This window comes from Cervus canadensis, chromosome 15 (genome assembly GCF_019320065.1).
Source record: "Cervus canadensis isolate Bull #8, Minnesota chromosome 15, ASM1932006v1, whole genome shotgun sequence".
In the NCBI taxonomy this organism is placed as follows: Eukaryota; Metazoa; Chordata; class Mammalia; order Artiodactyla; family Cervidae; genus Cervus; species Cervus canadensis.
In genome coordinates, this window is record NC_057400.1 from 59,703,569 (window position 1) to 59,730,707 (window position 27,139).

At 36.9% G+C, this 27,139-nt stretch overlaps 2 protein-coding genes across 2 annotated transcripts in view; one reads left to right on the plus strand and one right to left on the minus strand.

Moving 5' to 3' along the window:
* The window catches only part of ITGA4 (integrin subunit alpha 4), a 109,159-nt gene extending 88,205 nt beyond the window's left edge, over window positions 1-20,954 (plus strand). The window contains exons 24-28 of the mRNA XM_043487442.1: window positions 14,656-14,781; window positions 15,475-15,594; window positions 17,338-17,436; window positions 17,808-17,927; window positions 18,399-20,954. Of these exons, the coding sequence (XP_043343377.1) occupies window positions 14,656-14,781; window positions 15,475-15,594; window positions 17,338-17,436; window positions 17,808-17,927; window positions 18,399-18,497 (564 nt within the window). The 3' untranslated portion in view covers window positions 18,498-20,954. The remainder of the gene's footprint in view (window positions 1-14,655; window positions 14,782-15,474; window positions 15,595-17,337; window positions 17,437-17,807; window positions 17,928-18,398) is intronic.
* A 1,063-nt stretch (window positions 20,955-22,017) lies between these two features.
* CERKL (ceramide kinase like) overlaps window positions 22,018-27,139 on the minus strand; it is a 126,880-nt gene continuing 121,758 nt past the window's right edge. Inside the window, exons 11-12 of the mRNA XM_043487443.1 lie at window positions 26,115-26,211; window positions 22,018-22,200 (exon numbers count right to left, since the gene is read on the minus strand). Coding sequence (XP_043343378.1) covers window positions 22,018-22,200; window positions 26,115-26,211 — 280 coding nt within the window. The remainder of the gene's footprint in view (window positions 22,201-26,114; window positions 26,212-27,139) is intronic.

A 27,139-nucleotide genomic window follows, 5' to 3' on the forward strand; every position in this document is an offset into this window, starting at 1 on the left:
AACAGCTCTGGTTCAGCCTTGTCGCACTTCCAGATGTGCGCCTGGTACTTTATTATGTCTCACATAAAAAGCTGGTGGGTCTCTTTCTGCCGGCCCCTTGTTAATGATTCAAGGTACAATAAGATATATACATATATACGTGTGTGTACATGTATATATACACAAAGAGTAGAATTGTGATCATGATAATGCAGCAGAATAGCTTAAAAATGGAAAACAGACCAGGAGCCTCGCTGCTGAAATGTGAACAGTGTGTGTTTCTCTTTAATTTGCTGTTGTCTTGGAACCTAGCTGTTTATGCAGTGCTCTCACCTTCTGTTGCTTGTCTAAGTGCCAACTTCTTTCCCAAAGGTGTTCAGTGACTAATGCTTTGGTTACAAGCCAGAATATTTTATAAATGTCTATTTCTATGCAGCTCTTCTACAAGTCTTAATTAAACTTTAATGTCAAGCTGAAGTTTACTTTTGGAGCCTCTTTGGTTCCCTCAGTTGTACTGTGGTTCTGGAGAAGTAGAGGGGTTGTGGGACAGTCGTGTTTATGCACATCTCCCCTCTGCCCTTAAACACAGAGCCACCGAGCAGATGTGTGCTAACGTAACACAAAGGTTTGTAACACAGAAATAAGCAAGTCACAGCCATCCCCTCACATGTTGGGAGAAAGAGCACACTCTCACTGAGTCAGATTCTTCTACCCTGAAATGTACCTGAGGTTTTAGAAGAGTTACTGCCTTGTTAGTTACCATACATCCTTCCAGAAATATCCAACTTCTCAGACCCAGGGGTCAGAGCTAGAAATGCTGCCTGGGAACATTTTAATTCCTTTCTCCTCAACGTCTTTACTATCAGACAAATTATAAGGTCTGGGGGATCATTTCCTCTAAGACAGCATCCGGTGCCATCTGAAATAATGAAGCTTCTGTTACTGTCAAAATAATACAGATTTAAAGTATAGTAATATGTGGGGTGCTTATTGTGAAATAATTATGCTCCTCAGTCAGACTGCTCAATGACAGAACCTGCAAACTTTTTACATGAAGGGACAGACAGTAAATATTTTAGGCTTTGTGGGACAGAGATCTGTCTCAACTGCTCAACTCTGCTGTCAGAGTGCAAAAGTGGCTACAGATGAATGGGCATGGCTATGTTCCAATAAACCTTTATTTGCATGACCGGGCAGCCGTCCAAATTTGGCCTTCAGGCAGCAGTTTTTGAATTCCTACTCTATGGTACGTTTGCTTTTTATATAAGAATCCTGTAGGACATTTTTATTTTTTATTATTTAAACATAGTTCTTTATACTGTATTTTCTAAATGTAACTTGTTAGTAAAATTTAAACTGGTTGCCAGAATTAGCCTGACTTAGAGAATTTTTTCAGGAATTAGCCCTGGGTTAAGGGTCTGCTCATAGATAGATTGATGGACACAGCATAATTCCATGTATATGTTTACTGGAAAACTGTAGAAGCTCCAAACTGGAATTGCCAAATTCCCAATGATCGTTGAAAAGATAAATAAAATATAGCATATTTATAAAAATTAGTATGCACGCTAGTTAGAAGAAACACTTAACTCTATGCATCAATATAGATTAATCTTAAGAACAAAATTTTGAATACAGAAATGTCAGATACTGAAAGATTGCATAGTCAGTGATTCCGTTTATATGAAGTATAAAACGGAGCAAAGCCAGTCTAGACTACTAAAAGCAAGATAGTGGCTGGTGGCAGTAATTGGAAGGGGGCACAAAGGTGTTTCTTTGATGCTGGCAGAATGTTTTTCTCAGTCTGGGTGCTGCCTTCACACATGTATTCAGTTTATAAAAATGTACTGGGTGCTCCATTTAGGTTGTGTGCATTTTTCCTTATGTATGTTCTGCCTTGATAAGAAAGTTTAAAGTGGTAAAGCAATTAGGATAAGAGGGGAAGAACTTTTAGGAATTAGGTGAAATGTCTGATTTCTTAAAGATATATTATTAGAGGTATAAAAGTAGGGAGATGTGTCCAAAAAATTATAATTTTGTTTGTACAAGCTGAGGCTAATAATATTTTGCTTCTTAAAAACTGTACTCTTTCCAGTATCAATGTTCCCATCAATTTATTGGTCAGCTCAATAGTTGTGTTGTTGCTAAAACATGAGGTTGTGTGGGTGGGGTACAGAACATATGAATGTGGTAGTAGTAGATGTTTACTTTATCTTAATGAAACATTTGGAGTTTGCATTCCATCACAAAGCAGATAAGCATGGCTGTAATTTCATAGAATGTATATAGTTCATGAAATTTTAATAGTCACTTATCCAATAATTCCTCAATCTTTCAGAACTTTCTTTAGTGTTACTCAACCGTTTTTAAGGTTACTGCACTTATGTACCACACATATACTCTGAACACTAATTGTGTTGCTAGCCTTGGAGAAAACAGACCCAGAACATTTCTCCAAGAGAGCTTATTCTAGTGGTGAGGAAAACCAGACAGTCTGAACATATAGGTTTATAGGGTTGCCCAGTGTGCGGGATAGTTGGAGAGGGAGAAACCACTTTCAGTAGGGAGGATGCAATGCTGGGTGAAGGGGCTTAGCAGTGAGTACCAACTGGAAGAACTTCTGAGAACTCAACATTGACACACCAGAACTTGCACTCACCTATCCATTTGGATGTGCAACAGTGTTCTTGTTCCAATTCACAGGATGCTGAAGCATTTTTGCAGTTTTTTTAATTTGGTCCATTTATCAGTAGAGGTGACCAGTTTGCCTTAAGAAATTATTCTAATCCAGCAGATTTTAGTGGCACCCATTTGCTGGCCACAGCGGTCCCTTCCCAGGTTGTGCCCACTTCCCCCAGAACAGCCTCTATTTTGGTGGAAATAGTCTGTTCTTTTTCCTCAATTTTCCCCATGTCCCCCTATGGCTTGGGAAACAGCTAATGCAGTGTCTTTGTAAGGATAAAGAAAGAAAATGAAAAAAATCTTTTAGGAAAATATTTTGAAATAATGAGAAAAATATGTAAAATGATAGAAGCAGAAAGTTAAACAGAAAAACAGAAAGCAGGCTAGTTTAATTATAACTAAATTTTAAAACTTTTCTTGTGTAATAACTAAATTTATCTGAAACCTGGGAAATTGAGTTCTTTTTAACATAGATTTACATCTACTTGCAAGGGGTCATCTACTATGGTTATATTTCCAAGTTAATATTTTATGTTCAGGATAAATAAATGAAGAGATGGATATTTAGTTCTCAAACAAAAACTAAATAATATTACTTCATTTTTAGACCACATGAAAATAAAACTTATCTTGCTGTTGGAAGTATGAAGACATTGATGTTGAACGTGTCTTTATTTAATGCTGGAGATGATGCTTATGAGACAACTCTGCATATCAAGCTCCCCACCGGTCTTTACTTCATTAAGATTTTAGATCTGGTAAATATCAAACATATTTTTGGTCATCTGATGCAAACAGCTGACTCATTGGAAAAGTCCCTGATGTTAGGAAAGACTGAGGGCAGAAGGAGAAGAGGGTGTCAGAGGCTGAGATGGCTGGATGGCATCACCAACGCAATGGACATGAACTTGGGCAAACTTCGGGAGATGGTGAGGGATGGGGAGGCCTGATGTCTGCAATCCATGGGGTCACAAAGAGTAGGACATGACTGAGTGACTGAACAAGAAGTATCAAAAACTACAATGGCATGATGATACTACATATTTTAGTTAATTTTTTAAAGAATTTAAATGGCATGAATGACATTATTAGTTTGAGGTATAAATATTTGAGGTTTGAGTCTTAATATTCACACTTAGCACTCAGGTTTCCAGTGTTGTTACTTTCTCTGTGCTCCTAAACAACATGGCAAGTTTCCTGGGACATGACTGAGATCAGGAGAGTCAACTTCCTGCTTCCAAATGCTACTATGGGACAGAAGTGACTGTCCCATTACGCAAGCAAGCTGCCAGCTGCCATTGCTTTCCTCACTGGTACATCCTCATCTGGGGCTGTGATGGTGCTCCTCACGGTTGGGGTCTGGACATGGGCAATACTGGTCTTCCATGCTGGGCTCCTAGAGATACTGCTCTGCATTGTAGGTGAACATATACTGTCTTATTCCCACAGAACTTCCAACATGCTAGAACCAGTGTTAAATTCCAAAATCCTGTCATCCAGCTTGCACACAACTTTCTCTTTTCCTGGAAGAGTTTGGAGCATCTGGAAAGCTTTTTTTTTTTTTTTTTTTTTTACCATTGTGCCTTAGTCATGAGCACTTAAATCCATCCATGAGGTATTAGTAATGTTGAATTTGAAAGAGCAATGTCTCAATCACTTTCTTCTTGGATATTTCTCTGCCTCTTAGAAAATTTACCCATCTCTCATCCAGAGACTTTCTTCACACTCACGGCCTTTAGAAAGTCTTCTGGCCTCTCACAGATATCTACTCCCCACTTCCACTGGAGCCTTGGGGGCCTACCCGCAATGGTGAGAGGAAAAACTCAGCTGCTGAGGGAACGTGCATCTATGAGATGTACCTAAGTGTATAGTTCCCCGAACAGTTGACTATATGTGTCATCGTGATTACAGTTTTTATAATTAAATACCTTTATCACATTCTCACATCCCAGACAGAAGAGGGCCAATGAAATGCAGACCTTAGGAATTCCCTGCTTAATAACTTTTCACTGAGTTAAATAGTGAACACAGAAGCATGGTTGAAAGCTGTGAGTCCAAGAATTATTCTGTGGAGAATTTATGTAAATTTTAGACTAGCTATATACTTATATACACGTTTATGTAATTTATTTTTATTCCTACTGATTTATTCCAAAATTAAATAGAAAATAGTCTTCCAAGAAAGTACATTCTCTGGGGATGACTTTCTTTTCAGAAACCATCCTTAAACATTTGTGACAGACTTCTTGTCCCCTTCTACCTAAACCAGTTGTCTCATTTTTCCTTTTAGGAAGAGAAACAAATAAACTGTGAAGTAACAGACAGCTCTGGCATAGTGAAGCTTGACTGCAGGGTTGGTTATATCTATGTAGATCATCTATCAAAGGTAAGCATTTATAGTTTTTGTTACTCACATGAATATAAAGTATTTTCTGTTTTCTGTATCTGTGCTGCATACAAATAATTTGTTATTATTACTATTATTATTTACTAAGTGAGTAGCTAAGTGAAGTTAAACCAAAACTAACTGGGTTTGAGATCTTTGAGATTTTTATATCTTTGGCAATGTTCACTGTTTAAAAAAATAAGAAAAAAAGGGGGGGGCACCTGTTTATGTCAGGATGGGCAGGTGAATGTCCCATCAGGATTCTGCTCCCCAATCTCACACTTCCAACACTCCCCCCAGCCCACCCCAGGTGATTCTATCTGCCAGGCATGTTACCTCTGCTACACAAAAAGGCGTTTCTGGCAAGAGTCCACACTCAAGTTGTTAAAGCATCTCGAATTTTGTCGTTCTGGACCTGCCTCTCTGCACTCAGAGGAGGCTTTTTCTCCGCACGTCACCATGGGAATGCTGCTGCTTTAACGTTGCCACAAACCCCCAGCTTCCCCGCAGCTCTGTCTGAGGGGTAGCCTGTGCTTCTAGAACATCATCTCAAATCTGCACTTCACAGAGTGTAAACAATAAGAAAAACTAAAATTCAGATTGTAAAAACAAAAAAGAATGTTTTTGATTATTTTTAAAATGGGCGTTCCCTGTCTGTGTTTTTCAGACAGATGTTAGCTTTCTTCTGGATGCCAGCTCACTCGGCAGAGCAGAAGAGGATCTCAACATCACAGTACACGCCGCCTGGTACTTTTCATTATGAAAAAACAACTGTGTTAGATGAACCCCTGACTTTTGGGGGAGAGAAACGAGGGTCACTTTAGGGGAACCATGGACTGTGTTCCATTATCTGCAGGAGAAAACTTCTCTTATGTGATCTGTTAAAACAAAAGACCTTCTAACCTAAAGCTTTATAGCATAGAAATAAATAGCAAAGTAGCAGTGTAGATAATGACAGCAAGTTTCTGCCAGCTCTGACGTAAACTTTTTTTACTGTTACATCTACTTTTATTCTGACTCTTCAAAAAGCATATTTTAAACCAACCTCCAAGTATATTAGGTATGCTGCTGCTAAGTCGCTTCAGTCATGGCCGACTCTGTGCGACCCCATAGACGGCAGCCCACCAGGCTCCCCCGTCCCTGGGGTTCTCCAGGCAAGAACACTGGAGTGGGTTGCCATTTCCTTCTCCAATGCAGGAAAGTGAAAAGGGAAAGTGAAGTCGCTCAGTCGTGTCCAACTCTTAGCGACCCCATGGACTGCAGCCCACCAGGCTCCTCCGTCCATGGGAAGAGTACTGGAGTGGGGTGCCTTTTAGTTCTCTCTGATGAGAATTTTCGTGCTGACTGGATTCTAAGAGTCTCTTCTGTTTGCTTCTGTAGTGAAAATGAAGGGGAAACAGGCGATGTGAAGCATAATAAGGTGACTGTAACAATACCTCTTAAGTATGAAGTCATGCTAACAGTTCATGGGTGAGTAGACATGAAAGTCTCCTGTAAAATTCTGACCTGATTTGAGTTCTGTTGCTTCTTAAATTATTGGTCAAAAACAGGTTTAAAGTTTCTTATGAAAAGAGCATGTGCTGTTTTCTCTTAACAATTACCCTCGGTGTTGCAGCCCATTGCTTAGCTGTTTGTGATTTTACTTACTCGGTAGTCATCACTGAGACCACCTTATATTAATGTCCTCATGGAGGAGATTTCTCACTGGAAGAGTCCCCCAAACCTCTGGCAGGCCACATGCAGCCTTTTTAGCTATACACTGCCGAGGCCAGGGCCCCGGAGTGCTGGCGTGCACTCTGTTTGGCTGTGCCCAGGGGCCACGGCACGTGTGAGCTTTACAGAAGTGGAAGCTTGGCCGCGTCACTCTCGTCCCAGCCCTGCACCTACGTGTGTGGCGGGTGAGCAGATACGGGAGCGCTGGCCCCCCTGCCCACTCTCTACAGCTGGCAGTTACGGAGTTCCTCCCCTACAGACCCGGGCCAGCACTCACCGCCTCCTCACAACTTTAGTAATTCTTGGAGTGGGCCCTTCTCTGATTCAGGAAGCAGATGTGAGGAGAAGGAATTTTTAAAATAGTATTGAGAAAATCTTTCATGATTTTACTGGCAATTATTAAGCCTGTTAATCTTAGTTTAAAACAGCATTCTTAAAGCAATAGATGATATGAGATATAGAATGAATAGATGGGCTTTTCTAGTTCCTCTAAATGTAAATCACCTCCAGTCATTTTTAACCACCCATAATGATGGCACACAGGCATATAAACATAAAACCATGGAACCCAGTCTCCAGTTAGATAAAACAAGCAGGGGGAAAGGGAAGCCCTTCGAAGGCAGGACTGAGGAGGAGAGAGCAGCCGATTCCATCTTTCTTGGATTTGAATGCGTATCTCGCCTCCTTGATTTTGTTACGATGAATGTGTCGTCCCGGTTTTCGATTAAACACATCTTGTTATTTTGAGCAACCAATGCTCTGCAGCTGTGAAGCTGCCTAAATCTACAACATTTGAACCTATCTCTCTGCTGTGTAAAAGAGCCTCTAACATACTACCTCATGCGTGTGTGCTAAGTCGCTTCTATCATGTCCAACTCTTTGCGACCCCATGGACTGTAACCCGCCAGGCTCCTCTGTCCATAGGGATTCTCCAGGCAAGAAGACTGGAGTGGGTTGCCATGCCCTCCTCCAGGGGATCTTCCCAACCCAGGGTTCGAACCCATGTCTCCTACAGCTCCTGTGCTGTAGGCAGATTCCTTACCGCTGAGCCACCAAAAAGCCCATATTACCTCATTAGCTGCCAAATATGCACAACTTGGGGAATTGGGATTTCCCTAGAAAAATTCCTTGAACTTCATTACCAACCATGCATATGTCTCATCTCAGGTAAAAGAGTGACAACCTTGTATTTTAACAAAAACTTGCCCTACTTATTGGTATTTGAATTGTTCTCCAGACTTGGGGTTCATTACAAATAGCCAGCAGGAATTGGTGGATGGTGAAAAGTAATTCAAAAATCTGTCAGATACATTGAAGTATAAGTGGATATTGGAGCCCAAGGGCAAAGCTAAGAACTTATCTCATATTTTTCAAGTTTGCATGAATCACTTGAGGGTTGAGAGAGAAGGAACGGTCACTAGAGTGAGCTGGCAGTGTTGGGAAGGAAGTAGAGGATATTGGTGGGAAGAGAAATTGTCACCCAAACTAGAGCCCACAGCTTTCCACTAGCGCCACCTGGGAAATTCATTACATTTTCACAAAAATTCTTATCTTAACAAGAAAGTATTCTTACCTATATCAAAAGTATTCCTTGGTACTTAGAAGCATCTGTACTCTGAATTATGTCATATTTAAGAGATACGCTATATTCAGATGATAGAGAAAGGTTTTTTAAATACCTCATCAAATAAGACAGTTAAATTAAATCTGAATTCTTTTCTGTCAGGTTTGTAAGTCCAACTTCATTTATGTATGGACCAAAGGAGGAAGATGAGTTTGAAATGTGCATGACAGAGAAAATGAACTTCACTTTCCATGTAAGATGACCGTGTTCATATTTGGTAATCATATTGTGAATACAATAAGATGACCGTGTTCATATTTGGTATTCATAATGTGAAGGAACTGTTACTGAGGCACTGCTCCAGAGGACATCCCATGCATGTGATGTCCCTCAGCCTCGGGAGGCCACAGCTGGCTGAGGGCGGGGAGAGAGCTGCTTCAGGGCGCGTGCCCTCGCTTCAGGGGTCCCTTCTCACCCATTGTCCTGTCCCTGTTCCTGAGCCCACTCTCCTTACAGTACAAGCGGGAACAGAGGTGATGTCTGAAATAGGCAAAGTTATGGGAGGAACTGAATATGCTTGCGATACATGCAGAAATCAGAATAGGTCAAGAGGAAGGCATCTTTTGGTGCCAATCGGTGAAACCTGGTCCAAGCTTTATACAAACCCTAACATTACCAAGTGAAGGTTTTACCTCTGCATCTCCACTTATGTCCACCTGGTCAGCCTTACAGGCCATTGGTATATGACTCTGTGACAAGTGATGTATCATTTAGTAAATCTTTTTAAAAGTAGAGAATATTATCATCATCCAAAAGTATTAACATACTAATATGTAAGCTATAAATTCATTAACAATTTATTGTCAAACTGAAATTTTTGTTACAGCATGGATGTTGATAATGAGCAAATAATTGGAGACAGTGTCCAAAAAATATCTTTTCAATCAAAAGCACTACTCAGACATTCTCAGAGCTATATAACAATCTATAGAATGTGAGTGAGTCTGGATTAGGTACATCATGATAATTGTAAGGCAATGCTTTTTAAAATGTGTATCAGAATCACTTGAGATGTTTATCCAAAATGCAAACTCCTGGGCCTCTGCCCCAAATCTGTGGAAGAAGGATGACCTCAAAATGCCCCTGAGTCTATACTCAAGTTATTGTATTGTTATACTAGAATACACTAGTATTGGGAAAATGTAGTCTTCTACTTTTAAGTCCCCAAGAATACTCCTGTCACAGTCCAATGGGGGTCTGTGTCCTGATAAATTGAGTTGGACTCTAGAAGGCCTATTTATTTACAAATAATTGTTAAAAAGTATTTTCTAGTTAAATTACAATGGAGTGACTGGGCCTAGAGATGCTTTTAGTCTGTAGACTTGATGAGTTGTTCAAGCATGAAGATGTTCTCGGAAGTCTAAATGTTATTAGATGAACACGAATAAAGTATATTTCAGGAGAGCTTGGTGATTTGCTGGCATCAGGAAGACCTTGTCGAAAGGTCTGTGTAGTGCTGGGCCCATGGCTGACACCTTTTACAGCTGCTCTGTGCTTCCAAGAACGGCAGTTACCACCTGTCCCAAAGCCAGGCATACTCTCTCTTAATCTATGTGTCTGCGTTCAGAATATTATTGCAAGACTTTGAGCCATGGTGTTTCATTTAGATATTATAGCACATCTCTTTCCTAACTTACTGTGTTGGTTTTATAGTTTTCAGGAGGCAGTTCAGTTCAGTTCAGTTGCTCAGTCGTGTCAGACTCTTTGCGACCGCATGGACTGTAGCACATCAGGCTTCCCTGTCCATCACCAACTCCTGGAGCTTACTCAAATTCATCACTGAGTCAGTGATGCCATCCAACCATCTCATCCTCTGTTATCCCTGTCTCCTCCTGCCTTCAATCTTTCCCAGCATCAGGGTCATTTCCAATAAGTCAGCTCTTTGCATCAGGTGGTTAGCGTATTAGACTTTTAGCTTCAGTGACATCAGTTCTTCCAATAAATATTCAGGACTGATCTCCTTTAGGATGGACTGGTTTGATCTCCTTGCAGTCCAAGGGATTCTCAAGAGTCTTCTCCAACACCACATTCAAAAGCATCAATTCTTTGGCACTCAGCTTTCTTTATAGTCCAACTCTCACATCCATACATGACTATTGGAAAAAACATAGCCTTGACTAGATGGACCTTTGTTGGCAAAGTAATGTCTCTGCTTTTTAATATGCTATCTAGGTTGGTCATAGCTTTTCTTCCAAGGAGCAAGCATCTGTTAATTTCAGGGCTACAGTCACCATCTACAGTGATTTTGGAGCCCAAGAAAATAGTCTGTCAATGTTTCCATTGTTTCCCCATCTATTTGCCATGAAGTGATGGGACCACATGCCATGATCTTAGTTTTCTGAATGTTGAGTTTAAGCCAACTTTTTCACTCTCCTCTCTCACTTTTATCAAGAGGCTCTTTGGTTTTTTGCTTTTTGCCATAAGGGTGGTGTCATCTGCATATATGAGGTTATTGATATTTCTCCCAGCAATCTTGATTCCAGTTTGTGCTTCATCCAGCCCAGCATTTCACATGATGTACTCTGCATAGAAGTTAAATAAGCAGGGTGACAATATACAGCCTTGACGTACTCCTTTCCCGATTTGGAACCAGATTATTGTTCCATGTGCAGTTCTAACTGTTGCTTCTTGACCTGCATACAGATTTCTCAGGAGGTAGGTCAGGTGGTCTGGTATTCCCATCTCTTGAAGAATTTTCCAGGGTTTGTTGTGAGCCACACAGTCAAAGGCTTTCAGTTCAGTTCAGTCATTGAGTCATGTCCGACTCTTTATGACCCCATGAACTGCAGCATGCCAGGCCTCCCTGTCCATCACCAACTCCTGGAGTTTATACAAACTCATGTCCATTGAGTAGTGATGCCATTTAACCATCTCATCCTCTGTCGTCCCCTTCGCCTCCTGCCTTCAATATTTCCCAACATCAGTGTCATTTCAAAACAGTCAGCTCTTCACATCAGGTGGCCGAAATATTGGGAGTTTCAGTTTCAACATCAGTCCTTCCAATGAACACCCATGACTGATTTCCTTTGGGATGGACTGGTTGGATCTCCTTGCAGTCCAAAGGACTCTCAAGAGTCTTCTCCAACACCACTGTTCAAAAGCATCAATTCTTTGGCGCTAAGCTTTCTTTGTAGTCCAACTCTCACATCCATACATGACTACTGGAAAAACCATAGCCTTGACTAGATGAATCTTTGTTGATAAAGTAATGTCTCTGCTTTTTAATATGCTGTCTAGGTTGGTCACAACTTTCCTTCCAAGGAGTAAGCATCTTTTAATATCATGGCTGCAATCACCATCTGCAGTGATTTTGGAGCCCCCCAAAAATAAAGTCAGCCACTGTTTCCCCATCTATTTGCCATGAAGTGATGGGACCAGATGCCATGATCTTAGTTTTTTGAATGTTGAGCTTTAAGCCAACTTTTTCACTGTCCTCTTTCACTTTCATCAAGAGGCTCTTTAGTTCTTCACTTTCTGCCATAAGGGTGGTGTCATCTGCATATCTGAGGTTATTTATATTTCTCTTGGCAATCTTGATTCCAGCTTGTGCTTCCTCGAGCCCAGAGTTTCCCATGATGTACTCTGCATATAAGTTAAATAAGCAGGGTGACAATATACAGCCTTGACATACTCCTTTTCCTATTTGGAACCAGTCTGTTGTTCCATGTCATAGTCAATAAAGCAGATGTTTTTTCTGGAACTCTCTTGCTTTTCAATGATCCAATGGATGTTGGAAATTTGATCTCTGGTTCCTCTGCCTTTTCTAAACCTAACTTAAATATCTGGAAGTTCACAGTTCACATACTGTTGAAGCCTTGCTTGGAGAATTTTGAGAATTACTTTGCTAGCATGTGAGATGAGTGCAATTGTGTGGTAGTTTGAACATTCTTTGGGATTGGAATGAAAACTGACCTTTTGGAGTCCTGTGGCCACTGCTGAGTTTTCCAAATTTGCTGCCATATTGAGTGCAGCACTTTCACAGCATCATCTTTTAGGTTTTGATATAGCTCCATTGGAATTCCATCACCTCCACTAGCTTTGTTCATAGTGATGCTTCCTAAAGCCCACTTGTCTTTGCCAGGATGTCTGGCTCTGGGCAAGTGATCACACCATCGTGGTTACCTGGGTGTTGAAGATCTTTTTCGTACAGTTCTTCTGTGTGTTCTTGCCATCTCTTCTTAATATCTTCTGCTTCTGTTAGGTCCAAACCGTTTCTGTCCTTTATTGTGCCCATCTTTGCTTGAAACGTTCCCTTGGTATCTTGAATTTTGTTGAGGAGATCTCTAGTCTTCCCATTCTATTGTTTTCCTCTATTACCTTGCATTGATCACTAAGTATTTTGGCTCAATTTTCTTCTTCAGGGTTTTGCAATCCCCAGATTTATCAACGATAATGATAAACTGTTTTATCATTTATCAAGAATTTGATATTTATATATTCATATATATTATCAAATAACTACAAAAATATATTATATATGCTATTTGCTATTTATATTTATCATGATCAAGAATCATATTTATCATTTATCAAGAAATATCTTCCCTTTATGCATATTATTAAAAACCTGTTTTTTTTCTAAACCCTAATAACCTACCCTTTTCTAATTTTCTGAGTTCTTCTGCATTATAATTACCCTGAACTTAAATATATTTTTACTCATTACTGATTATTATTCTGTTAGCACAGAGTGACTTTATGAAAACAACATAGAATTTAGAATTAGAATACCTAGGTTTCGGTCCCACTTCTTGCCATTTTTTAACTGTCATCTTGGATACAACATTAATACCTCTTAGCATCTTCCTGCGTCCGTGAATAATAAAATGTTAGCCTGCCTCATGGAGTAGTTATAAGGACAACTGGTCTCGGTTTTTTAGATGAGTAATGTGCCATACCAAGGTACAGTCTTGAACAACAGTGATTGAACTGCACTGGTCCACTTAGATGTGGATTTTTTTCAATAGTAAATTCTATAGTTTAGAACCAACCATTGGTTGGTTGAATCTGTGACTACAGAGAAATCATGTATACAGAGGGCTGACTATAAGTTATACTTGGAGTTTCAACTGCACTGAGAGTCAGTGACCCTAACCCCCTGAACTGTATATTATCGATGTCTTTTTCTTCAGACTATTTCTGCAATAAACCATCAGTGCAGACATTTTGTTCTAATCACCAAAAGGAAAGGGCTAGGAATAATGACTAGTTATATTATTAGCAAACATTTTAAAGTTCTGGTAGTGGATATTCTATCTCCCTTTGCTGTGCAGGTGCCAACTACAAACCTCCACCCTTATAAATGTTGCATGAAATACACGGGTTCACCTGAGAAGCTCATTGGTATCTGTACTTTTATAAAACGTGTTTTTTGAGTGTTTAAAACTTTTTGCTTATCAGGTCATCAACACCGGCCAAAGCATGGCTCCAAATATTAGTGTGGAAATAATGATACCAAATTCTTTTAGTCCCCGAACCGATAAGCTGTTCAACGTTTTGGATGTCCAGGTAAAAATGGTGTTCCTTCCTTTGTTCTAAGACATATTGCTAAAATGGAGATTTGTTACCTTACTTCAATCACACTTAGTCTCAGCTATGAATTCGCCATGCATTTATTGTGTACACTTTGACTATTGCATTAGAACTGTGTGATTACACTGGAATCTCTACATGTGACAATAACAAAATTATGCTCTATCTTTTGGTAGATTTTCTTTGATTGGATTCTCCATAAAGCTTGAGACCAATGTTGAAAAATCAGTACTTCAGCCTTTTATTATCAAATAACTACTAAGAATCAATATTCTTATGTTGATTCTATCTGAATTATTTTTACTTTCCCAGTTTTAAGACAAGCAATCAGCAAATAAATCCACTCAGTAGATTTCAGAGGTAATCCTTAAAAATCCTACTTGAATTCCAGATTGAGATGGTAGGGCAGGCTGCTGTAACACTTTACTGTATGTCTAAAAGCTAAGGAAACGTGCAGTTTCATGTTAATGTTCAGTTTTCATACTGCCCTAATGTTTTTAAGGTTAAGGCCCTTTGATCAATTTAGTACTATATCAAGCCTCTAAAATTTTTCTGAGTTTTGTTGCATTTTTTTAACCACAAAGATTTAATCTCTCCCAAATCTGTCAAAAAATATTTTCACCTAATTTTAGAAGTATTTGATACATTTCTGAAAAGGTAAGCTTTGAAAGGTAAGTTTTAAAGCCATGTAGCTGTTTCCAATAATGGGTAAGAGTTCTCTTGCTCTCTGTCTTTATAGACTACTGCTGGAGAATGCCATTTTGAGAATTATCAAAGAAAGTGTGCATCAGACCAGCAAAAAGGCACAATGGAGACCCTTAGAGATATATTCCGATTTCTGTCAAAGACTGATAAGAGGCTCCTGGTAAGTTTTAGTATTTCAGATGTAGTTTTTGCTTTCCAACATACGGGACTGAAACACTTAAAACCAAGGACCAAGAGGTTTGAACTGTCAGTTGAGTTTAGGAGAGAAGCCAAGTCAGGTAATGTCCTTGTGTGTGAGGAACAGGCATGACTGGAGAGTTGAGATACACCCAGGGTTAAATATATACTATATACTAGTCATTAAGTGCCCAATTCATGCCAACCAGACATTGTACCCGACCCTTTAGGGGGTTGGTCGAGATGTTGTCCTCAGCTGAACCACCTCTGGTTGCATGAAATTTCCACTGTTTTTCATTTTAGTGAATATATGAGTGGGGGGACAGGGAAACCCTCCAACTGATCCAAGTTTGATCACAAAACATGTAACTAAGCAAATACCCTCATTATGTGTCTTTTTCTATCCCAGAATATTTTCATAAAAATAATGAAACATATGATACAGTTCAAATACTTGTTTTTATTATAATTTACTATAAATATTTGTGTTTTCTTTGAAGCAAGATAATTTTTAAGTGCCACTAATGAAAGCATATCCTTAATTCCATGTTTATAGCAAGATAAATTTTTGCACATGCCAGTAATGGGAGCAGATCTTGAATTCCACATAAAATATTTTAGCCATCTTTTTTAAAATGTTGAAATTTTAACATAGCTCGTTTGTATTCTTTTTAAGTACTGCATGAAAGCTGATCCATATTGCTTAGATATCTCGTGCCATTTTGGGAAAATGGACAGTGGAAAAGAAGCCAGTGTTCACATTCAATTGGAAGGTCGGCCATCCATTTTAGAAATGGTAAGTCTATGATACAGTGACAACTTTGTGGATAAGATTTCAGACAGACCTTACAAACACAACCATCTTATACAGGTAGGATGGTAAGTAAGGAGGCATTCAACAAATTAAGAAGGCATGAATGACTGTAAAATCTGGAATGAAATTCTAAACTGTTCCCATTTATTACTTCAAAATACACTGTCTAAATGACATGGTTTTAGTAACTAAACAGATAACGTAGGCTATAAAATAGACTATAATTTTGAGATTTTAGAAAGCATGTCCAACTGTTTATGAATGTCACTCAAATCAATGTTAACTGCCTTAACATTTCATATATCCTTAAAGTTATTTACACATTATGCTTAAAGACCTACTATTGTATATAGTATACATTTACTAAAAATTAAGACTTCCATAAAATCTAAAACATCAAAATTTAACAAAACACAAACATACAAGAACACAAACACACTTTTAAGGACATGAACTTTGAAGGCTGGAATTAAAAATTAACTAAATACACGTTAGACTTCTTCCTGGAAAGGAGTGTGTATATTTATGAGAAGTACTTTGAGATAAAATTTTCTTATCTGATCAATATGGGTAATAGATCTTTTTCAGAGTTGTTCAGATTAGATGATCTTTATAAAGCACTTAGTACATAGCACATAATAAGCCAAAGGAAATGACAGCTATCATATTCTGTTTAGAGGAGAAGTTGAAATGACCACAAGGTGGTTAAGAGGAAGACGCATCAGACAGGGAAATAGGAGCTATCCATTTTAGTTGGAAGTTATTTAAACTTTTGCGGTCTGCCTTCATACTCTCAAGGTTCATTGTTCTCACCAGTGGGCACCAGTGGCGTTTTGGACCAGATACGTCTTTGTGGTCAGGGGCTGTCCTGTGCTTGTAGGATACTTCTCAGAACAGCTGGCCTCTACCCCCTACCTACTACACTAGCACCCCCTCCCCATTCCTGCCAGCCAGAAATGTCTGCAGACATAAATGACCATCCTCCAGGGTACAGAATCATCCCTGTTGAAAAGCACTGCTCCAGATAAAGTACATAATTTATTTTTAGTTCTAAAATTCGACATGTTCTCTCCAAAATGTTAAATAATCTTTACACAGTAGTTTTAACTTTTGCAGGTCATAGACTTCTGTAAGAATTTGATCAAAGAATATATTCTCATCTACCCTAATGAATGCACATATAAAAAAAAAAATCTCAATTTTGAATAAAATTTGAATGGGCCTTAGAGTTTGTGAAGCCCATCCACAGATGTCTAAGCCCTGAATTCTGGGTTATGAAGTCCCTCTCTCTATTAGATAGTAAAACTGAATTCATCCAGTGATTTTATTTTTGAATGCTATAAATATTTGTACCATATTTTTTCATTATAGCATTTGGTATACTGTCTGTATTTGATCACAGGTAGGATGGTAAGTAAGAAGGCATTCAACAAAACAAATAGTATACCAAATACTAAAAGAAAAGCCCAAATAAAATTAATTTGAGGAAATGCTTATCAAAGTCTTCCCTAAGGAAAAAATATACTAATAACTATCAAATAAAATTAAATATTAATTAATACAAAGGACATGCCTTTGGAACTAAAGGAAGCACTGCATTGCAATTAAGTACGAATGGTGAAATAAGTTGGAGAAGATAAACTGTGAAAACTTTTAGTTTTTCATGATCCTTACCTGCTATATGTTTTCATGAAATAAAACTATGTCTCTCTTTTTTTTAAACAGGATGAGACTAGAGCACTGAAGTTTGAAATAAGAGCAACAGCTTTTCCAGAGCCAAATCCCAAAGTTATTGAACTAATGAAGGATGAGAATGTTGCACATGTAAGATTACCCTTTTAACTGAAACATAAAGATTATGGGAAAAAAATATTGCCAGGGTGTTTGGTCAGAGAGCCAACCACAGAGAGCCTAAAATACTTTACTGGGGAGTGGCATTTTGTACAATTGGCAGGAAGGAATGACAGCTCTTTCAGAAGGTGATTTTGGCAGAATGAACTGGAGGAAGAACCAGACAGGGCACACGACACTCCCTGTTTTGGTAAACATTTACCAGTGTTTCCTATGGTTGTGTTAGAACAGCAAGAGAATGGGAAGGAATATTCTAAATACTGCTGGGGAAAGTAGAGGGGCTTCAAAGGAAATAGAGGCAAGTTTTTTAAATGGTGGTTCTTTCTTTTGGTTAATTTATGTAGGTTCTCCTCGAAGGACTACATCATCAAAGACCCAGACGCCATTTCACTATAATGATTATTTCAAGTAGCTTGCTACTTGGACTTATTTTACTTTTCTTCATTTCTTATGTTATGTGGAAGGTAAGCCTTTAATAATTACCAATGTTGAACCACTCAAAATTCCATTCTTGAGTTTTCTCCAAGCCAACTTGTGACTCCCACATTACTAGATTTAAGTATTTCAGTATTTTTAATGTTAACTTTAAATTCCTACGTGGACTGATATTTAATAGTACTGATCATGTTTCTCTTAACTTCAGTACCAAAGTCTTTCTAGAAAATATGCTTTCTTAAAGATAACTGATTTTTCAATGAATATTCAATATTCAGAAGTTTTGAAAGACTTTCTAAAAAAGCATTTAGAAAGTATGCTGAATTTCAGTTTTGGAGCATGTGCATGCAGCACTGAGAAACCCTATAGTAACAAGAAAACAAGGCTCTTTAACCCAGTATCTCCCACACTAAATTTTACTGACTACAATTGTCATTGACTGTTTAGACATTTAATATGTTCATAACTATACAGCAGTGATTATACAATGTTATTTTCAGGCTGGCTTCTTCAAAAGACAGTACAAATCTATCCTACAAGAAGAAAACAGAAGAGACAGTTGGAGTTACATTAACAGTAAAAGTGATAAAGATGACTGAAGACTTCTTTCAAGTTAACAGAACAACTCAGGTTACAATATATTTAAAAAGCATTTTAGACATTGTTTACAAGAAACCATGAATTCTGCTCAGACTTCTTTTATGTACTTCTTCTAATAATGACCATGTGACATATCATGTCTTCATCATTGCTTGGACTTTTCATCTTCATTGTCTTTGGGTATATTACAGCATTACCTTTAGAGTTATTTTCTCTCAGAGGATAATATTGCAGCTCTTAAATGGATATAAAAACACTAAAGCATCAACTTATTCAAGAGAAAAATCTCTGGAAGATATCTTGAAAGTGCATCTGAATTAAAACTATGTGGGGGAAGCAAACAACTCATCTGGAGAAGACTTGGACTTTTCGTTTCATTCCTTTAAAAGAAATACTATTCACCATATGTGTGTGCTTTGGTAAAATTAATTCCACCCAATAGGCAATGACTCATTTCTAATAGCTCTTTGAGAATTGTTTGGAATATGTTCTCTAGAAATATTTAGCAGAATTTTTCAACAAGCTGTCACCAAATTTTCTAATGAATAGAAAAGAACCACTATCATTTTAAAGCAGATATCTTTAAAGACACTGATTTGTAATCTGTTTCCTGTGAGCTTTGATCAGCAACCAGTCTATGAATATTATGGTCTGATGAGCAAACTTCAGACTGAACTTATACACTGGTTTGAGCTTAAAGGGGTGATTTCTGGATAATTATTGTCTATACAGCCATGTATTTTTTTCTTTCTGTACATATATATATACATAATTTTCTAAAAGAATATATGTTGATATAGGTATAAATCCAATTAAGTCATTTTGTAACACAATTTTATCAAGGTAAAGGTACTGAAGAGTAAATTTTAAAAATCCATCTTTAGTCAAATTTTTTGTTTATAAAAACAATACTTACTTAGAATTCTAATTTATATTCTAAAATAGATTGAATGTTGCACTTTAGCTGATATTTGAAATGTAAATACACAGATATATGTAAAACATGAAAACTGTACCTCACTAATTTAAAAATCAGAGCCTTCCAAAGATGATATTGGGGATAAATATTTCATACAAATTAGATACTATTTAAAATGTGGACTGTCAAAATTCAGCAAATAAATAAATTCTTGTTTGGACGTTATTCTTTTCTCAAGTGTAAGTATGAAACCAGTACTATAAGGGCATTCTCTTCTGCATGGAACTAGAAAACAAAATTCACAAATTTAACTGTAAATTGAAAAATGTAGATTTGGCTTGGATAAAAATATGACAAGAAAATTTCCATGTTTTAGTGATAAGTGAAATATTTTAAGTTTTTTGTTGATATTATCTTACATACTTTTATAATGAAATAGTTTCTTTCTGGGTCTAAAATAATTTATATGCCTCTTCATTTGCAAATAGAGTCATTTTTTGTAATATTTATTCTTGCATATGAACTAAATGCTGATAACTGCAGAACATAACTTCATCTGATTTGTTCCTACATCTAACTTGATATGAAAGTTGTGGCCAAATTTTCAAAATCTGTTATGGGATGTGATAAGTTAGGGGCCAGTCTTTACTGTTATGGAAAAGGATTTCTTCATATGAGGTCCCTGCCAACAGCTGTCTTCCCCAGACTGCTTCATTTCTATTATCTGCTCACATATTGGTGGCTGGAAAATGAGAAATGCACAGCGATCGGTGAAGGCCATTTGAGCAGTGAGACCCAGTGAGCATGAAACCTCCTATCTTGGTGTGTAACCAAAAGAAATTAAAATTTTTAAAGTAGTTCTTTCAAGAAAATGTCTAGGCTCATTGGTAGAAAATCAAATCCAAATTTAGAACTGCTTTCTCAAGGATGAACCCTGAGGAAATTTAAATTTGGTTCGTTCCTACTAGAAATAACAGCATTTCAGGTAGCATTGAGTTTAATGCAAACAACACGCTAGAATTGTCAGATAGCAGGATTTTCAGGAGCAAGAAGGAACACAGCTCCCTACTGGGCCTGATTATGACTCCTTATATACTGTGCATAGTTGGTGTACAATGGACTTCAAACTCCTATCACCTTGAGTTTTCAGCTTTCAGAGACCGTCACAAAATTGGTGCTATAACTTTAATCCATCTTTTTTTGTTTTTGACAAGTAGTCTAAATGTTAGAGATTTTAAGGAAAAAAATAGTATTATTTCTGGTTATATGATTTCCTAAATGTGTAATTTTGAAATATAATCTTGCTGGAATACTTACCTCATCAGGATATCAGAACATTCTTACATGAACTCTGATCTGTTGGCACCAGGCTATTGAAATTTAACATCAGAACTGATGGGCTCAAATCCAGGAAGAAAGAATCCAAATTATTTCACTTTGGAATTAATCAAAGTTAAATATTGATATATCTTGTTTAAATTTCAAATACCGGAGATGTTTATTTTCCATTTCAATAAATACTCTCGCAAAACCAAAATTTCAGTTGTTTTGAATATATTTCATGTCTTATTTTTTTTAAATCTAGAAGCTAATTTTAGTAACATCAAAAATAGCAATTTTAATTTCTTTTCAAAATAGAGATTTTTTTCCTTATCAAAATATCTGATTAATTAAAACATATCCTTTCATATTAAAATTCTAGTTTCCACATTCCTCTTATAAACAACTACATGTTACTTTGGAATCATTCATTTCTTCCATGCTTCTTCCATAAAGATTGATAAGTCTTGGGTGTACTCTGTAAGGAATATAATATACACGACTGATTATTTGATTAACCTATCATTCTGTTATTTTTCATACATAACACCTATTGAATGCAGTGCATACTACCAAATTCAAATCTAATGATAACCAACAAACATATATTCATGGCAGAGCTGCCATCTAGAAAAAATGCAGGGCCTGATAAATCAGTAGCACTAATTCCTGAAAAGCCCAGTAAATTGTGCCTGTAGAAAGCTCACATCTAGCAGGCTACTCAGAGAGCCCTGCACACGTCCACTCACAGAGTCATAATACTTATGAGTTTACCTGTTTATAACCATTTGCTCTTGCTAATAAATAATATGTAAAATTGTTCTTATGTAAAGTATGCTTTGGAAAGATGATAAAAGCAAACTGCTGAACACAAGTATTTGTTGTGGATAAAAGGAAATTTTAAAAGTGGTTACAATTTTAAATTGTAACCATCTGCCATTCAAATGACTTCATGAGGTATAAGATCTTAATCTATTTTTAAAAATTCAAAGTGGAATTTTCAGACATACAATTTTCAGACATACATTATCTGTATAGTTTATGAAGAATGGTAATTTGGAATGCCAACACAGAGACTCATAACCAAAGAAAATGGTTGTACATAACAGTTGGTGAATAAATACAAGGTTATACTTTTTATTAAAATTGTACATGTGTCTTTTTATGCGTTCCTGATTTACTATCTAGACAGCTGCCTGCTTCGATGGTATAAATGGAAACTTCCTTCTTGTAACTATTAGTTCCGTGTCTGACAGACATATAAGGTGGTGAATAGTTACTTACCTAACATGGACCTCTGATGCAACTTCCATTAAATCACCATCTACATTCCAAGGGAAACAATTTCCTGAAGCAGTTTCACATGGTCCATGATCTTCCTCTGGAGGGGGTCCACTGCTGTTACTCCTTGGGCGAACTTTTACTTCTTCAACAGTGTAAGTATCAACAAATGGAAAATTGAACTAAAAAAAATTAATGCAAATAACCTTGGTACTTGCTTTATACCTAACTGTAATGCAAATTAGTAAAGTTCACTGTGCTGTCACTTGCAAGTAAATATCAGTGTTCATGCTGATGTTTTTATAGCTTTGAAACTTATCAGTTCCAATTTCTTTGGATGAAGCCTTTTCTGAAGTTTTGCAAGTTCATTTAGATGTAGCAGCTGGCAAACTTATTTTCTGACAAATAGTACATGTCTATGAAACTGTATACAATAATTTCTAATTAAAGAGTAAATATTTAATACTAGTCTATTTTTATAGAGGATTTATATAATCCACTAAATTATTGTCAGCTAGTTTAGCTGATGTAAACAAACTCTAGAATAAGTTTCACATTTGGGATTTCATTACGAGAAGTTTAACTTAAGAAGGTGAAAAGAGAAAGTAAGTCTATCCAGTGTTATTTTTGCCAGTGTTTGCCTGCCTCACCCTCACTTTAAAGATAGACACAAGTTGCAAGATAATTAGGGTTGCTTTCTGACCACGCTTGAATGATGAGAAGTCAGCTTCATATTTCATTCTTTCTTAGCCATACTACCGAAAGCAATCTATAAACTTAACGTAATCCCTATCAAATTACACATGGCATTTTTCACAGAACTAGAACAAATGACCCTAAAATTTATATGGAACCATCGAAGACTCAGGTTTGCCAAAGCAATCTTGAGGAAAAGGAACAAAGCAGGAGGCCTAACCCTCCAGACTTCAGACAATACTACAAAGCTACAAGAATGAAACTGTCTGGTGGTATTGGCACCAAAAGAGACAAATAGATCAATGGAAAAGAATAGAGCACCCAGAAATAAGCCCACACACCTACAGACAGTTAATGCTTGACAAAGGAGGCAGGAATATACAAGACGGAAAAGTCAGTGATCCAGAGAGACAGGCCTCGGGAGAAACCAAACCCATACCCCCTGCGGTATTTGTTAATGGCAGCCCTAGAAAATTAACACAATGACCAAAACACAGGAAACCTGGTGGAGGTCAGCAACAGGTGAGGCTGTAACACAGGGAAAGGCTAGAATACAAGGGGCCACGTGTTCCTCAATGAGAACGTTCAATGTCATCCTGATGACCATAAGATTGAAGAATTAGGAAAGGGGTATATCGTATCTGTACTTTAGAAAAATCTGTCTAGAAGGAAGTGTGGAAGATAAGACCAGAGAAAAGAAAGACCAGGAGGAGGCTGTTGTAAGCAAGAAGGGATTAACTGGTGGTCTGGTTGTAAGAAACGAGGGAGAGGGGTCCAGGGTAACCCCAGGATGGGCAGAGAGTGGTGCCGTTGCCCTGTGTAGGGAAACGGAGCACCATCAGGGGAGAGGGCAGTAAGGTAAACAGTGGATGTGCTCGATTCAAGATGCCTGTGAGTTCTGTAACCTCAGAAGGCACACAGAAGGCACAGTGACCCTGCAGATCAGAAGGGAGGAGAGAACCCTTGGTAGTGAGCAAAGTTCAGATGGTGGTTCAAGCAATGGAAGGCAATGAGGTCACCCAGGAAAAGGTATCATGAAAAGATAAAGTTACAAACAAATCCCTGGGGAAGCACCAGCTCTTAAGGGTTTTAAACTCCCTACCAAAAATGAGGGTCAAAGTGAATGAGGAATTGTATGAACAGAGAACGGTCAGCTACAGGATGGAGTTGAAAGAACTTGAGTAATTTTTACCTTCTATCTATTTTACACAGAGATGGGAAAGGCAAGATGTGTTGCCTACAAATGATGGTTTTCAATACGTTCTACAACTGTTTGCATACATGAACATTCAGTTCAACCTGGTGAAGATGGTTCATAGACCTAGACTGTTGCTTTCTTTGGGCTGAAGTGCTGCATTTCCCTTCCGGGATACCAGAACTGCTACTAGACAGTAGATAATAGTATTTTATATTTATCTTATCTTTATAATCTTACATAATTTATATAAATTTACATTTTTGAACATATAAGCATGAAGAGACTTACATTTTTGAACATATCAGCATGAAAAGACTACATACACATGTTTATGTATATATGTACATCTACAATTTTTTAACAAATGAAAGCAGTCACCTTGAGAATCAATCATACGATTCCTACTATATATCATTAAACAAAATATTTTAGAATTTCTTTGCAAAACATTACAGGACAATAGCATGGACTTGAATTTTTGGAAAGAGCTTAGCCAATCAGTTAAATCTAATGAAACACACACACAGAGGCAATAGTTTCTTGTATCACAAACAAGATATGACTGGTCAAGTACATGAGAAAAAAATGTTATATTTTGCATCACATGGTCTCCTTTTGAAAAAGTTATTTTCCTATAGATACAGAATTATATTTATTACTATGTTCATATTTTTATAGTAAGCATCTATTACTTTTAAAGTCAGAAGAAAGCTACTTTCATATCAAAAAAAAGGATTAGAGAAAAGTTACCTAAGACATTTGCCCATTAGCCATTCCAAAAGAGAACTTCCATAAGTAGTTTGTGCAATCATGCATCCCTAAAATAAATACCAGCTTCTCAAGGAAAGTATCTTAAGGTTATTACTCCTTTAAATTCTCAGAACTATTTAATAGAAAAGTTTATACCAAGGTAATGACATTCATTATCTCTTGGAATATAGAATTTTGAGTATTTTTTATATTGCTATTTTGCTTCTATTTTCTGATTTAGAAAAAAAGCAATGGAAATGTATTGCTTTGGGATTAAGAAAAATAATAAAGTTGCAAACAAAATTAGCAACATTTGAAAAGGAATACATTCCTTTAAAAATCAATAAATCACTATTTCCCAAAATACATCCATAAAGTCATTAGTTAGTCTCACAACTTACATTATATTTGCTTTTGTCTACTCTGTTTCATTAGAGATTTATATTTAAGGAAAATAAGACTATATCTAATTGTTATAACTTCCTAAACATTTCATTCAGTTGGTTGCTCAACAAACATTGATCAAATAATGTAGTAGGCAGATGAGAACCAAAACTTCATGAGGCCTGCCCGAGAAAGTTTAAAATTATAAAGAAGCAAAAATGGGAGCCTTGCAGTGACTATCTATGTAAGCAAGATTTAGTGCTGGTCACCAGCTGAATTTACTCTCCTCCTTCCACCTGTTCTCCCCCAACGACATCCAGGCACAATTTTATACCTGTAAGAAGGTGTGAGACTGTATGGTTTTACAGGCCTACTATGTACTTCAAGATTCATAATTTCAGAAATTCACATATTTATGGATCAGTTTCCTAATAACTGACTCAAAGTACCTGCCAAAAGAATATGGCTTATAATAGTTATTGCTTCTCTTTAAAATGAATATCTTAAATGGAAATATAATAATTTTTCCTATCTCTACAAATACCACACACATCTAAGTTTAGAATAAAATAAATAACATCTATATAAAAGTGGTGTATTCTAAAGTATATTTCTGCAAATTTATTTCAATCAATGTAAATAGGCAGATCTTGAACAAATGAAAGGAAAATCCAAAGGTCATACTTTAGAAGGAGTCTGATATCATAAAATCAAGATTAAAAATCTTAGGTTTCACTTCTCTTCATTCTGAAGAACAGCTGAGTATAATTTTTATCCTTAATTTACTCCACATTTCAGTATAACACTACATTTTCTATTTTGTCTTTGCACACACACACATAAAATATATATAACCACCAACCCACAACTCAAAAAAGGCCAATCTGTATTAATACTGGTGGATACTTTTCAAAATGTGAAGAAAGCACAAACTGAAAAAAAAAAAAGATTAATGTATACAGAAGAAAATAAAGCCTTACAAGGCAGGACTTGATGTCAATTCTGACAGCATCTCACGCCCCATGATTAATTGCTTTGCACATAAGTAATCCAAATGCTTTACTATACCTGGTTTTTAATACTCGCATATCTTTTCAGGTGTTTTATAAATTCTGGTCGAGAAGTGTTTCGTGCCGTTATAAGAGCCATGCTTCCATTATTTAATCTGAAATTAAATATTTGTATTTGACATCAAAACGTTTATTAAGAGATTACATCAGAAATTACTCTGTATCGTTCTTTCTAACAAATAATCTTTAGTATAAGTTGTAGGCAAGTCAGATAAATAACATTCTATTTACCTAAAATTCTTAAACCATATTTTGCTGCATTCTTAAAATGAAACAGCCTTTCAGATTAGTTTTATTAGACAACCAACTCCCTTCTCACCAAGCACTGACATTAAGGGCTTTTTAAAAAATTGAATCATCATGCATCCTATTCACATATCAAGACATAATTTGAAATGTACTTACTTAGGGAATGTAAAACCATGTGGTTTTTTTTTAAAAGATGTGTTGTAAAATAGTTAATCAGTACAAATGGTGTAACAACTAGTTCAACAGTTTTAAAAATCTAACATTTGATTTAAACATTTATTTAAGGGCAGGTCTAAGTGACAGGAAACCAGATAAATCAAAGCGACCCTTGGATGGATGAACTGGATGAACAAACACTACTATACATGTTCAGTTAAATGACTGCACATTTTAATCTTGCATAACTGTTTGGTTCAATGTAAGAGGCTGCAAATTTAGAGGTGTGATTTAGTGCCAAAAAGCTACTCACACAGATGCATCTAGCTTTAGAAGGCAGTTTGCAGAAATATGTGCAAATGACTCCTAGGCTCAATTTCAGTGCAAATATAAAGTTATTCCAAGAATAACAACAACGACATAAAAAAGAGCTCTTTAAATCTTAGGGGACCTCAGGTTATAGCTGTAAAGGACCCTAGAGATTATCCAGTCATTCACTCAATTTATGTAGAATGAAAAGAAGTCCCCAAGTTTAAGTGATTGGTTCAAAGACAGAAAAACAAAAATGATCCCTGGAACCAGAGCCCTTCATTCAGGGTCCAGCATTCCTTTTACCCA